Genomic DNA, 13534 nt, shown 5'->3' on the forward strand with positions numbered 1-13534 from the left:
TTGCAGCAGCTTTCCGACGGTAACACACCAAAAGCAAGGATACCCGAAGAGCTGTGCCGGCCAGGCCGCCGATTGAGGCTTCCAGGAATCCAGGTTGGGGAGGTTGGCTAAGTAGGTACATATTGTTGCCGGCACGGGGCAATACCAGCCGTCCAAAGCGGATACGGACATGACGAGAACACGACAAGAAGAATCGGCAATTCAACAGGTCGATGCCTAACATAAGAGACCGACTATCAAAGCAATCCAAGGTTATATTCGACACGCAAATGTAGCAGGCTCACCTGCCGTGAGTACAGAACCAATGATCATGACATCACCAAACGAATGTCACTACTTTTGCAATGATCTCTCAATGACCTGAGAATCCGAAGCAAGTTGTGTAAACGTTGGTCGACAACAGTGCAGCATTTTCTTTGTTCCCCTTGCCTGAGTTTCCTGCGTCGAGTGTTTTAAACTATGATCATTGTATTCTTGGTCCTCGAAGGGGGTTGTGCCTGCACTGACACCTGCGATAGCGGCAGTTTCTTTCAATACTTCGCTCTCGACATGTTCAAGGGATATCATGGATGGCTCCCACGACTGTCCTGTCCTTACCCAGCGTGATGAGGGTTCCAGACGCTTTGTCGTATGCGCCTCCTCGACCTCCCAGGCTGCAGCTTGATGGTTATAAAAAAAGTCTACACGCCCAGTTCGATGTAGCCAGAAGTTGTATCATCGTTCACAATTCACCGCGCTGATAATTAACATCTAACAGCACTCCGATAGCAGTACAGCGCATACTATCTCACTACCACACTTTCATACCACTGCCTAATACATGCAAAAAACCACAATCATGATCAAAATCGGATATAACACCGAGCACTCCGTCCAGAAACGGAAGGAGATGATTGCTGAGGCGGCGAAGGACCGGCAACTCCAAAACTTTGTGCTGCTGGCGCATATCCTAAAGCGTGCCGGAATGGACAACGGAGAAGTCACGCTGTGCCTAAAGCGGTACCTTGGCACACTCCCGGCCGAGGACCTGCGTTCTCTCCGGGTCCACCTGCCTCGCGTGCAAGTCATTAGCAATGACTTTGTGCCGACTGTCGACGGCATCGCCGAGCTCGCAGAGATCCCGAGCATGGCCAAGGCCTATGTTACTCGGGCACTCCAGATAGCAGGGCAGCGGATGGTCAAGGAGCCCAAGACTGCGCATGGTGCAAAGGGGTGGATCAGGGCCCTTCTGCACCGTCTTGCGGCTGCACTACCTCAAGCACCGCAGCAGGGAGAGGGCAGCAAGGCTGCGTGGACCACTAACCCGGACTCGGCCATCTGGCTGGGTATTATGGCTCGTCTCCGGGTCGCGACGCCCGTCGATACGTGGGACGCCACGGTTACCAACGACATGACCTTTGCCTGTTACAATGGCTGGAGGGGTGTCTTCGGGCTCCCGCCCGCCATTCCGGACCCGTTTGCTGTTGTGCCGGCGACGCCTAACATCCCCAAGCACAGGTCCAAGCAGGCCGATTTCCGACTCGAGCGCAGGAAGCCCAGATTCCTTAGGCGAGACACTCTCCTAAGACTGTGACGACGGGTAATAACGGCACCGCCAGAACTCTTCCCATCGCTTTCTTCGAGGAGCAGGCAACGAATCCCGATTATCTCGCGCTCCTTCAGCTCTCTCGGAGATAGAAGCTAATCCTATCCAGAGACCACAACAGTAGCGCATTTCGCTCTGAGGTGAGTACCCGGACCTCGCTGGTCAACACATGCACAGAATGACACCCCAAGTCAGCGAGGTTGGACGACACAGATAGACTGAATTCTTGACACTCTCATTCTTTTCTCCCAAGTTGCATACCCTTGTGCCCTAATCCCTCAACATGCCCCCTGCCTTAACAGATGAGTTGAGAATAATTCAAGTCACTAAGTATATTTTGTCTCTGCGTTTCATATGCTAATCTCTCTACAGAACTCAAGGGCATACTCATCATGTTCAGAAGTTTGTATCCCCATGTCTACTCCCTCTCAGATCCAGTTGCGTCAATCCCCGGCCAAGGCACAGATTTGCCATTCCAGCCGCCCGGAACCTAGAACACACGAGCCCTCAACCCCAAAGACTACTTGCAGGCTAAGCTGGCGGGTTGTAGACGGCCTCAATGTTGTTGCCCGCCGGATCCAGCACGTAGGCCGCGTAATAGTTGGGTCCGGAATGCGCCCTCACGCCAGGGGGGCCATTATCTTTACCGCCGGCGGCAACGGCCGCCTGGTGGAACGCATCCACGGTCGCGCGGTCTGCCAACACCGTCAGTCATGTATGTAGGTTCCAGGATGTCTTCCCGAGTCATCGCGAATACACGCTACCACCCCCCACACCCTCAACCTCAACATCAACCCCTTTTACCGCCCTAACCCTGACATGACAAGAAAACAACCCCAAACAATCCCCCCTATACCCAATGCACCCCTTGAGAACACAAATACACCCCCCAACCCTCGAGAAACTAAAACCAAAACCACAAAACAACTCACCCTTGGCAGCAAACGCAGTGTGCGTAGGCAGCGGGGCCACATCCTCCGAGTCAGGAGCCTGAGCCTGACCGGGGTTGGTCGGGGGATTGGCCGCCGCCGACGTGACCCACCAGTCGACGTTCTGGGTGGCGGTGTCCAGGAAGCCGACAACCAGGCCGTCGAGGAAATCGACTGCCTTGATGTACCCCAGTGGTGCCAGCGCGGCTGTGTACCATTCCACGATGGCGGCGTGCTTGTCGGCTGGGGTTTTGATGCCTGTGTGTGCGATCGTCATTTTGGTGTTCTGTCACGTTGTTTCAATGGCTTGAGGGGTGTGGGTGTCGGGTTCTTGCAGTGATGTGCGTAAGTGAGGTTGGGTGCTGGCCTCTGGTAGGACTGAGTGGAGAACTGGAGATTGTTGGTGAACTGGTGATGTCGACTGTCGATGGGAGCGGAGTGATGCGATTTGAGTCCTGATTTATAGATTGATCATGCTTCTCGATCGAGAATGATGGACGCTGACTCGGATTGCGAGGGTATCCGAGTCCCCTTCCATCGGCTTCGGTCGTCGGTGGCCAAGGCTTTCCGAGCCAGGCACAGCAATCCTCCGGCGCGTGTCGCGCTGGATGGTGATTGGACTGTGGGGCGGGATCCCCGCGTTCTGTACGCGAGGTCCCGTGCAAGCTGCAGAGGAGTCGCCGGCGAAAGGGGGGGACGGGAAAATAACTCCCGGGCACCGACTGGACTTACACGGAGATAAGACCTTGGCACTTGGCAGGATCCTTCATGTTTGATAAGGTGCTGAGTGCTGACAACCCAAATACCCCTACAGAACCTACCTGAGGCGTCTCGATCTACCATTATGGGTGCACTGATGAAACAGAGAAAGCAAGATGGGCGAAACAGAAGTAGCTCAGGCATAGCCCGGCCGTATGGGTGTAACTCGTCCAAGGTACCGTCAAGGACCTGGGATGTGGAATCCCTGACGGCCTCTCGAGGGCCGCACACTCAGCACTCCGAGGAATGGGATGCGCCTCGAGGCCTTCCGATATCGTTGGTAGGCACTTCGTAAGTTAAGTATTCCTTTCGGTGTCTTTTATTATTAACGATGTGTACAGTACATAAGTGTATTAACCGCTCGATCGGACCGCGCCACTCTAACTCCCCCTGACTCCTGACCTCGACGGCACCGCAGCAAAAAGAAGAACAAAGGATACTATACAACCTGGGATGTGTGTTGGCCTCAGGGTGCCCTAACCTCTTACAGACCTTTGGATAACAGATAGCTTGAAGAAAGCAACAAGTGCCACAATATGCCACCATCAGGACCGCCGATCAACAATGTGCTGCTCCGACGAGTGGGACGGCGCCCTTGTATTTCCAACCGTGCCTTCCAGTTCGACAGATCGGTCACCAATGCTGTCCGAATCGCGTTCGCTGTCCAGGTCCCGCGGCCGATGGCTTCTTTGGACCGTGATCTCTGTCGTCATGACGACCGACCCGCCAGCGGGCGCTTTTGCAGCCCCGACGCCCAACCCAGTCCTCACGGACACGCTGTTCCCCATATTGCCTCCCTTCTTCTTTGTTGTTGTCGTCTCGCCGTCGAGCATATCCATCTGCACCACGCCCCCGCGAGTCAGGTTATCGGCCGCGGTCCGGCCATGCGAGCTCTCGTGGCTCGAGCCGCCCTGCGTCATCTCGACCAGGCGGTTCAGGATGCTGAACTCGAGCTTGAGCTTGACGCTGTACACGAGCGCCTTGTAGGATGTCTGCAGGTCGTACAGGCCGGCGTACTCGAGCGCGATGATGGTGACGTCCAGCACGACGATGATGATGTTGACCACGATCAGGTGCGTCATCAGCCACCGCGTGCTGCCCACTTTGCCGCCCATCCCCCCGCGCCGCCGTGCGCGCATGAGAGCGACCGTCTCACGGATGTACAGGGCTGAGATGATCGTTTCTTGGAGAAAAAACAGCGTTACTTGTACCCGCTCGTAGACGGAGTAGGGTCCGACGTAAGGGGCCGGGTTGGGCGAGTTGGCGCCGTACACGAGGACGGCGATAGGGACGTGGCAGATGATGGCGTTGATGATGATCATGCCCAGGACGAAGCGGAGCTGGGACTGGTTCCGCAGGACGATGTGCAGCCGCGAATACAGGACAACTGACTGTCCTGTTACCATGCAGCACCAGCCGACGACGATGAGGGTGACGTAAACCCAGCTGACGACCGTGACCTCCAACTGTATCGTCTTGAGCAGGAAGCCGATGGAGTACGGAACGATGCCCAGTGTAGCTACCACGAAGCTCCAAAAGTAGAGACCGCTGCGTCTCTTGAAGGTCGCGAAGATGATGAAGCAGAGCTCGGTGACGTTGTAGAGCGCCAGGCTGAGGAAGACGAGGATGATGACCAGCGTCGAGCCTGTTGCCACGCTGTCTCCCGTGATTCCGGTGTCTGCGAGGGGCATGTTGACGGTGCCGGATACCCCTTGAGTTGTATAATGCTGCCGTTGATGGATGGGGTTTGCATAGCTCAGGAGTCAAGTCAGCTTTGGCCTCAACTGGGGAAGCAGGTAAACGGGTGAGTAAGAAGGGGAAACTCTAGGTTCTTCCTGAGGCCGGGCAAGATAGTTGTGGACTTCGGATCATATGTCGTCGGATCATATGTCGACGGCCCCAGCCAGCAACCGGAGCAAACTCCGATGATTTTGTCTTCTGGAACACATTAGTCGCTGAGCTTATTTGAGCCAGCTGCAGGGCATGAGAAGGTCCTTTCTGGGTCAGCCAATGAATAGCTTCAGATCACTGGCAATCACTTCACCCTAGACTTTGATAGTCTACTGCATGTTTTGAGCACGTATGAGAGCGTCCTGGACCTAGTCACAACTCCATCCTAGCTGTCATCCATGATCCCGGATCTGTGCCTTAGCCACCGAAGAAAGTCCCGAGCTAGGAACTCAAATGCTAGATTGCGAGGTCGAGGCTCCTTCAGAACTATAAACTGAACAGGGGTGCTTATGGCTAGGGGTTCAAGCATGACTGCCGGTGACTGGGTCAGGCTGTTGAAGGATCCAAGCCCATGGTTCTCTACACCTGGGGGCTGTTATTGCGTGTCGCTGTGCTCTAGCTCTCAATACCTACATGAAGTCCAAGCCTGTCCCAAAGGAGCCTCGTTCTCACTTACACGCACCGTACTGGCGTGTCTCTCTGTCTGTACAGTACATACGTGTACAGTACAATACACCTTGGTAAGCGCGTGTAGTAAACGTTCATCTGCCATGTCAGTCGGTAAGTAAATGCCCAATACGCCTTTATAAGGCATCTTGATTGACAGGTAACTTAACCGTACCCGAGCAAGATTCTTCACTGTGGAGCAGCACTGCACTGTGACTGCGATGAACAGATGCAGTCCCTCGGGCCGTGATGAAACAATACTCCACCACCCCGGATCCGAGAATCAGGGCTGGCCGTACGCCTGAAGATCTGGGGGACTTGGCGGTCAAAGCGGCGAATCGGGTGCTCCGGCACAAATATCTCGGCGAGACTAGACCTGGTCACCGATATTACTACCAGACGATCAGAGAAACACGGCGTCTGGCGGTAAGCGTCTCCTCGTCGTGATTCCGGCGAGAAATCGGCACTGTCGCAGGGGCTGAGTTACACTTACATAAAGTACCTATGCCAAGATCGTCGGTGAAGCTTAGGTCTGGCGGAGCTGGAACTGACTCCGAACGGGGGAAGACTGGGAAGCCAAGGAGGCCTGAGCGGGGTCGGTGTAGCAGCAAGGAGGTGGTTCATTTCTCACTGATAATTCCTGGCTGGCCGAGTCAAGTCGCAGCTCTTGGCGGCTTGGGCCTGAAGTTCTGAAATGTGTTGTCTTGCTGTGGTACTCGATGTCTAGGTGAAACGGTGGGTACTCCGTATGCCCTACCTACATAAGGTAGGTAGTTAAGGATAAGTAGATCTAGACTGAAAAGGCGTGGAACTTGGACCACAAGTCGGCGTACGTAATGTTCTGCAACAAAGGTCCATCTTTGAGCTGGCTATTGGCGCTCCAGACCCGTGGACGTCGCTTTACCCCAAGTTCCTGCCCATTGCAGAGCGAGAGGAGGTAAGTCCCGTTGGGAATAGACACAGAGGGGCAGAGGGACATCGTGAATAGAGGTAATTCCGATATAATAACATCCGCGGCTTGATCACACGAGAGTAACAGTGGTGAACCCGGCGGGATCATCAACCGCAGGGTCCCCCAGATGGTGAGGCCATAGAAACATGTAGCCCAATCGTCGGAAGCAAACCTTGAATTCCCGGTCTGGTGCAACAACCAGCGCCTTATGACAGGGATGCTCTCCATTGCTCCGCGCGAGCACCAGCGCAAAGAGCGGCATGAGGCTCTTGACCAGCGCTTCATCATGTGATCGGATGTAGTCAAACATCACGTAGGCACCGGCCGGGTCACCCGAGGGTGTCCTAAGTCTCGTGCGCCGACGGCCAAAGAAAGCAGAACCCTCCTCGCCGTCTGGAACGGTGCTGATGCCCAGCGGGACCAGAAGTCCGCGGACCCGTACCCAGCCGTCTGCCAACCGGCCGAACGGATCTGCTGCCGACTCGGGAGAAACGTGGTAGTCCAGGACTGTGGCAACTGGGGCAAACCCCATATTCCACATTGTCGCTCTCCCCGGATAAGACGCCCAAGACCATGACGGCGCGATATAGGGCCTCCTCACTGCATTCGCATTCTCATTCTCATCTGAAACGTAATAGTCCCTGGGAAATCCATGCCCTTGCCAACTTAAACCCTCAATAAGAGCGTCGCTCCACAGCCCTGCGACATAACTGGCCTGGGTGCGAGCAGCGAATAGTCGCGCCATGCCTGACAAGGCGGGAAGTTTGTCGGTAGCCACGGTTAGCTGTCTCCGCGAGAACTCTTCTACCACGTCCGCCCAGAGTTCATGGTCTTTTGAGTGGTGTGGACCCATTGCCCCTGTGTTCTCGGCCTGCTGGAATTCGGGTCGGGGCTGGAAGAAGTTGATGAAGCGACCCTCAACGCGGAAGCCGTCTTCGCTGCGAAAACAATTGTTGCACTCGTAGTACATCTGGTCTGAGGCGTAGTGTATTACGCGCTGGGATATGACTCGTTCCTGCAGAGCCCATGCCCGGTCGGTTAGAGGTTCTTTCTGCATGGCCAGATATATCCAGCTGTCAGCCGCGGCAAAGATCGGTAGTAAGAAAGCAAGAAACGCATGCCCGTTGTCTCTGCGTTGAGTAAAGGCATTCGGAGCTGATTGGACGACCCCGTAGCGCCGAAGGGCCCGACACCCGAAACAGCCGGCCGTGTTATTCTCTGCAGCGCTGGCCGCGATTGTCAGGTAGGCGTTCGCGTAGATGTTGACCATCATAGCGGATTCCCGGACCCAGTCTTCGGGATCATCCTGGCAGATGCAGAGCGAGTCAATCCACAGATAGTCTATCGACAGTCGTCGAGCAACAGCTATGGCATCTTGGAAAGTCTTGGGGAGCGCTTGGAGCCGTATGCCTTGCATCCTCTCAGCCATGGAAGCACGCGTCGTAGTAAACTGTTCTGTCTTTCCCCAGCAGTGGCTGAGGGCAGCATATGTGCCAATCCTGCCATTCGATTCGCACAGTCTGACAATGTCTGGCTCTAAGTCGCATTTCAAGTCGAGTAGACGGGTTGGTAGCTGCACATTCTGGTTGGGACTGCAATGTGAATGCTCCTTCACGCACTCTGCCACCCAGGCTGCCGCCCGAGCCAGTGTCTTCTCACCACCCGAATGCTCTTCGACAGGACGCCCATGGTAAGTTGAAGCCAGGGGCGAGTCTGCACAACATGAACATATGCGTCAGCCAGGAGGCTTTTTCATGTGGAGGTGATCATTTTCATTGAGGCCAGAAAGGCAACTGACCATCCTCAACGCAAAACCCTACGGCACAAGCCAGATAAATAGCTCTCCCGGATCGAGATGGGGTAAAAGCCAGGAAGCCGTCCCCGCCATCTAGGCGCCTCGTAAGCCAGAGCGGGACGGCGTCGTCAAAGCCGTCATCCCCAGCCTCTTCTCTGAACTTGAACACATGGTCCTGCTTCTCGGCGTGGTAGGCATCGACGAAACGGCGGACAGACTCGTGCATCAGACTACAGAGCTCGCACCCGATCGCATGCGCCTCAAGAGATTTGATGTTTGAATGGTGAGGGAAACCGAGAGCTTCATCAATCTGTAGAGTCCTTCGCTGGCGGATAAACTTCTGGATCTCCTCTCCGCCAGTTACCTCAAGGGCCCATTCTGAGCCTGAGAGATTCGGCAGGTGGTCGAAGGGAATGGACTGGCAGAGCGAACAGAGCGGCATTGTAGGATGGTACTTCAATGCCGACCCAAGGGGATATATTTGGAGGGGTCCGTGGAACTGGATAATCCCACTTTTGAAGCTTGAATGTGGGGTGTTGCGGAAGAAATGCCGCCCATCTTGATTAGCCTGTGCAGTACCTTAGCAACGGACGAACCATAAAGGGGCTTGGTACACAGGTACAGTACCTTGATCCTTCTAATGCTTTCCCCTCGCGCCTTGAAGCGTTTGCATCGGCTCGGTCTCGGGCAAACCCGTCCATGCAACGCCGGGTCTCTTCATCTTCTATTATTATAACAAGCGGTAGTTATGTCTATTCATATATAATTCCCCATTTCCAGTCTTCCGTGACAACGATGCCCCCATTACCGCTGCGAGCAACGCCTGATAAGCCTCAGCAAAAAGGCAACCTTCAATGAACTGCAGCTCAAAACTCCCTCCAGCGAAACGCGTGATTCCCTCGACGATCATTGTTCCTCAATGAGGATGTCTTTGCGGTTTTCCGCAAAATTTTTCTGCAGCAGCTCGCCCAGGTTCTGCATAATGGCGTCACTCACGCTCGTCTTGCCCTTGTCCTTGTCCAGTGTGTGGTGACTTATGAATTCGCCGTGGCAATCGTCGACGACGTCTCCCTTGCCGAAAAGGCCTGGGTAACCATGTGCTTCGTTACAGGGTATTTCCTGTTAATCTGCATTAGCGCCTTTGCCATGCCCCGGAAGAAGGGGTCAAGGGGGTGCCGAAACTTACAACAATGTTGTTGCCCGACGGGTTGAAATCATAACGGATGTATTCGGAAAACGCGCGCTGCTCGTTGCTCCAGCGGTTCTTCCACCTTGCGCACCCTGGATACCTCTTCTCGTCTGGGCAATCGATCCACGCCTGCAACATGTCGTGGGAATATGGGAGGTTTTGCAGGAAGATGATGCCGGCGTTGAGCACCATTTTGCCTTTGCTGTCGGTGCTGTGGTGCTCGTCGTCATTGGGGAGCTCTCGGGTGTCGATGGGCATCGCGATCGACGTATTTGGGGAGATGTCCCATCTGTTGAACAGGAACTCCATGGGCACCTCAAGGTGCTGAATGATGGCATCGGCGTCCAGGTAAATAATAAACTTGTAGGAGGGCAGCAACCCCTTGAGAAGGTGCGGCTTGATCCATGCATCATGGTATCCTTTCATCTTTTTGGCATGGATGTACTTGTAATCGTAGCCGTGGATTTGCGCTTCGCTGGCGTGTCAGAGCCCTATACAACAACGAACTGGAACAAGACAAGGGCAGCGAACTCACCGTAAACGAAGTGGTTGATGTGACCCACGGTCAACAGGCCTGAATCCACCGCTCGCACCGCCTCCCAGTCCATCTTATGGTCGTTGAATATGTCATTTTTCTCGTTCGGAATTCTCGTGTCCATGTCCACAATTAGAACGTCGTTTCCCAGGCGCTCTTTCCAGTAATGCCGGCCGCCATTGTCCCATTTGTGGCCGCGCTGGTCGGTGTAGCTCTCGGCTGTCACAGGGAGCTTGATGGGTTCGTATAGAACGGATATGACGTTGCTAAAGCCGTGTTCCAGTGGCGGTCGCGGTGTTTTGTGATAGATCGAAGACGCGCCATCTTTGAGGGCCAGGAAGGGCGCGGCGGGGGAGCCAGTTTGCAATGCGGAAATGAGAAAAATCAGGACAAGCAAGATCGGAAGAAACAATACCAGGAGGCGCCGCGCGCCCAAGCGGAGCGCCATAGACGTGAGGAAGACCCGAGAGAGACGACGTTAAAGATGAGTAGAAAGGCAACGCAACCTGTCAGTGGGACATCGAAAAGCGTCGATCCTCAAACGGCCGCTAAGCGACATTTTTGTTCTCCTGTCGGTCGGCTTTTCCGTAGTGTCAGCACTCAGCCCTGATGTGGATCAGGCAACGATGGCGGTGATAGGAGCAGCACCCCTGTCTGGCCCCGGACCGCTACATGTCATGTACCCGTAACACCCCAATGACATAGCGGGCACGCCAGCGATTCGCGCGGCAATTATCCGTATAGTCGCCCGCTCCTCCAGAAATAGGATGCTTACCATTTGCTTGATAGAGCGGACTCAAAGAATTCCATACCAAAGGCCCGCATTTTGGGCTTGAGTTGACGAAGATATGGTCGTTTGAAAGTTGCGGATGGCAAAGTGGAAGACGCGTTGAAAGACGCGCTGACGCGGTGGGGTAATTAAGCTAAAGTGGAGCACGTAGGTATCTCCCCTCTCTGATTGACCCCTGACCGTAGCCTGGAATTCTTGGCATGATCGTACCTTAGTACTGTAAGTTCTGTGCTCGAAAAATTTGGTATCGACAATCCGGAACCGCACACTCAAGGCAAGAAAATAGAGTACTAACTAGGACTGCTCAAGACACGAGGATTTGGCCGTTGTTGTGCTGGAAGGTCGAGACTGTCCCGTCCTCCAAGGCAGGCGCTCGCGAACGAACTGGGGCTGCCAGGCAACCCGTTGTTCAGGTTCCCCGCATAGCGTAAAGTGTACCCCAGTCACCCCCTGAGACGCTGAGATGTGGCTTCGAGGTTCACACCAATTCCGCAAGATCAACAGAAATAGAAACACGTTCAACTGCTACGATTTCTCCATGCACAACGAGCGGGAACCCGCCGTTATAGTGACTGGAGGACAGGAGTCGGACATGTGAGTTTGGTCTGAGGAGAATGATCGCCAGTGGGCGTCGGCCCCGGAAAACCTGACTCTTGGGACTTCATGGCCAACAGCCGCGTCTTTTTTTGCGGCTGATGGTGGTTGGGAAAACCGTGGTGAAAACCAGCTGCATAATCTCGACTTCTTGGTTACATACTCACGAGAGGCCTGACCAAGCAAAGACACCAGCTCTCACACCCTTCTAGCCACGTGAGAAGAAGATGCTCTACGTGACGTTGATCAACGAAGCTTCGGCAAACCGTCCGAAGGCTGCTACATTTGACGCAGGGCAAGATGGACAAGGTTGGTCTATGGCTCTATCATCTACTCTATTCTAGGGGTCTCATGCTAAGAAACGGCACTGAACCAGTGGGGCCTCTTCAATCTCGCAGACCACCCTCTCCCCAGTTTCTACTCCGGTCGGATGCTGGTCATTGGTGAGTCCGCGCACGCCAGCACACCGCACCACGGCTTGGGAGCCGGCTTCTACATGGAGAACGTCGCGGTGTTGCCGTGTCTCTTGAAGCAATTAGACGCCTACAGCGAAATTCTCCCTGATGATTTGAATGCCGTGTTTGCCGCGTTCGACACCAGCCGTCGACAGCGAGACCAATGGCTCGTCGAAAGCAGCCGGCGCGCAGCGTGCCTGTATGAATGGCAGCTGAGCGGTACCGCTCCGGGCCACTTTGACGCCATGCATGCCGACATCCAGGCGCGCTAGGAGATTTGCTGGGATATCGACTTGGATGCGGCAATGCAGGAAGCAAAAGCAGAATTGGCACGGAGCTGAAGATTGAAGCGGGAAACCAGAACTTCTAGTAGTGGTGCTCCCTATTCACAACGTTGAGCAGCGGCTGCCCCTTGCTCAAGCTCTCCAGATTGTGATCGATCACGGCCCGGATACGCTCAAACACCCGGGGACTCCGCCAGCTGACGTGGGGTGTGATGAACAAATTGGGTGCCGTGAACAGGGGGTGTCCGTCAGGGAGCGGCTCGGGGTCAGTTACATCGAGAGCTGCGCCTCGGATCTTGCCCTCCCTCAGCGCGTCCAGCAGTGCGTCCGGGTCGATGTGTTTGCCCCGGGCAATATTGGAGACGAACGTCTTCTTTTTGGACAGAATCTCAAACTGCTCGCGGCCGAGGATGTATTTGGTAGCCTCGGTCAGCGGCAGGCTCACCACCAGCAGGTCGAGGTCCTGAGCTAGGAAATGGTTGACGTCGTCCCTCGACGAGCCGTGGAACCACTTGGCCGGAATCACCCCTTCCGGATCCCCTGTGCCAGGCACGCAGTAGCTGTCATCTCTGCGGGATGCAGGGGTTGGTTTCTCGCTGCGTGTGTAGGCGTAGACCTTCATGCCCAGGGCTTGCCCCAGCCTGGCACAGTGTCGCCCGATGGCGCCATAGCCGAGGATCCCCATGCGCAAGCCGGGCGAGTCGTAGACGCCCAGATCGTGGTGATCCAACCGGGCAAAGCTCTGCTTGCTTTGCTCAGCCGCGTAGTCCAGAAAGCGGTGGCTCATCATGAGCCAGCTGCCGATCACCCATTCCGCGATCTGAGGACTACGGAATGAGATAACGGAGAAATCAGCTACCTGTAAAAGCAGCCAGGGGCAGAGGGCGGCCTTACGCGTGAGCGCCGTTTGCAGTACAGAAGGTGACGTCTGGGTTCTTGTACAGATCATGCGTGATCCACCGGTCTGCGCCGGCAGAAGGCAGCTGGACGAGCCGGACCTTTGGCAGCATCTCGGCTGGGTGGGTGAGGAGCGAGACGAGGATGGTGACGCCGTCATAAAGTTGAGGGGGCAGAGGCTCTGCATTCGGGTTGTATGGCTGGGTAACCCATCGCACTTTTAAGCCGGGGTATCTGCGCTCGAGTTCGGTGATCCATTTCTCGTCTGGAGGGGAGGGAATCGTTATGAGAAGCACGTCGTTGCTCAAGCCAGTGGCTTGCTCAGAACTTGAAGTGGCCGTGGAGCCCATGACGATACTGATCTATGTGGGCT

The 13534-nt window shown here is 55.1% G+C and overlaps 7 protein-coding genes across 7 annotated transcripts; 2 read left to right on the forward strand and 5 right to left on the reverse strand.

Moving 5' to 3' along the window:
- Positions 1 to 838: 838 nt before the first annotated feature.
- N656DRAFT_828828 (uncharacterized protein) lies at positions 839 to 1573 on the forward strand (the record flags this gene model as incomplete). The annotated part of the gene is made up of 1 exon (XM_064818555.1): positions 839 to 1573. The coding sequence occupies one exon, from the start codon at positions 839 to 841 to the stop codon at positions 1571 to 1573; it is 735 nt and encodes a 244-aa protein (XP_064670709.1).
- Positions 1574 to 1906: 333 nt separating this feature from the next.
- N656DRAFT_844699 (uncharacterized protein) lies at positions 1907 to 3103 on the reverse strand. The gene is made up of 2 exons (XM_064819152.1): positions 2518 to 3103; positions 1907 to 2280 (listed from the first exon to the last, which is right to left on the reverse strand). The coding sequence occupies exons 1-2, from the start codon at positions 2789 to 2791 to the stop codon at positions 2117 to 2119; spliced, it is 438 nt and encodes a 145-aa protein (XP_064670710.1). The 5' UTR covers positions 2792 to 3103; the 3' UTR covers positions 1907 to 2116.
- Positions 3104 to 3711: 608 nt separating this feature from the next.
- N656DRAFT_778675 (uncharacterized protein) lies at positions 3712 to 4601 on the reverse strand. Its single transcript, XM_064815050.1, has one exon. It carries the CDS (start codon positions 4593 to 4595, stop codon positions 3819 to 3821), a length of 777 nt encoding a protein of 258 aa, XP_064670711.1. The 5' UTR covers positions 4596 to 4601; the 3' UTR covers positions 3712 to 3818.
- Positions 4602 to 6493: 1892 nt separating this feature from the next.
- On the reverse strand, positions 6494 to 9120 carry N656DRAFT_644385 (HET-domain-containing protein). The gene is made up of 3 exons (XM_064810433.1): positions 9045 to 9120; positions 8421 to 8985; positions 6494 to 8335 (listed from the first exon to the last, which is right to left on the reverse strand). Exons 2-3 carry the CDS (start codon positions 8857 to 8859, stop codon positions 6693 to 6695), a joined length of 2082 nt encoding a protein of 693 aa, XP_064670712.1. The 5' UTR covers positions 8860 to 8985; positions 9045 to 9120; the 3' UTR covers positions 6494 to 6692.
- A 203-nt stretch (positions 9121 to 9323) lies between these two features.
- On the reverse strand, positions 9324 to 10589 carry N656DRAFT_708098 (uncharacterized protein; the record flags this gene model as incomplete). The annotated part of the gene is made up of 3 exons (XM_064811481.1): positions 9324 to 9536; positions 9604 to 10076; positions 10142 to 10589. The coding sequence occupies 3 exons, from the start codon at positions 10587 to 10589 to the stop codon at positions 9324 to 9326; spliced, it is 1134 nt and encodes a 377-aa protein (XP_064670713.1).
- A 1236-nt stretch (positions 10590 to 11825) lies between these two features.
- N656DRAFT_797672 (uncharacterized protein) lies at positions 11826 to 12252 on the forward strand (the record flags this gene model as incomplete). The annotated part of the gene is made up of 2 exons (XM_064817673.1): positions 11826 to 11834; positions 11902 to 12252. The coding sequence occupies 2 exons, from the start codon at positions 11826 to 11828 to the stop codon at positions 12250 to 12252; spliced, it is 360 nt and encodes a 119-aa protein (XP_064670714.1).
- Positions 12253 to 12346: 94 nt separating this feature from the next.
- On the reverse strand, positions 12347 to 13511 carry N656DRAFT_789206 (uncharacterized protein; the record flags this gene model as incomplete). The annotated part of the gene is made up of 2 exons (XM_064816766.1): positions 12347 to 13091; positions 13159 to 13511. The coding sequence occupies 2 exons, from the start codon at positions 13509 to 13511 to the stop codon at positions 12347 to 12349; spliced, it is 1098 nt and encodes a 365-aa protein (XP_064670715.1).
- Between the last annotated feature and the right edge of the window lie 23 nt (positions 13512 to 13534).

Source organism: Canariomyces notabilis (genome assembly GCF_033297395.1).
Source record: "Canariomyces notabilis strain CBS 508.74 unplaced genomic scaffold N656scaffold_9, whole genome shotgun sequence".
Classification (NCBI taxonomy): domain Eukaryota; kingdom Fungi; phylum Ascomycota; class Sordariomycetes; order Sordariales; family Chaetomiaceae; genus Canariomyces; species Canariomyces notabilis.

Coding starts and splice junctions, on each gene's coding strand:
- N656DRAFT_778675 (XM_064815050.1), bottom strand. CDS start 4,595: ATGATCATCATCAACGCCATCATCTGCCACGTCCCTATCGCCGTCCTC.
- N656DRAFT_844699 (XM_064819152.1), bottom strand. CDS start 2,791: ATGACGATCGCACACACAGGCATCAAAACCCCAGCCGACAAGCACGCC. Junction 2,281..2,517: donor CACTGCGTTTGCTGCCAAGG/GTGAGTTGTTTT, acceptor CGGTGTTGGCAG/ACCGCGCGACCGTGGATGCG.
- N656DRAFT_644385 (XM_064810433.1), bottom strand. CDS start 8,859: ATGCCGCTCTGTTCGCTCTGCCAGTCCATTCCCTTCGACCACCTGCCG. Junction 8,336..8,420: donor AGGGTTTTGCGTTGAGGATG/GTCAGTTGCCTT, acceptor CATGTTGTGCAG/ACTCGCCCCTGGCTTCAACT.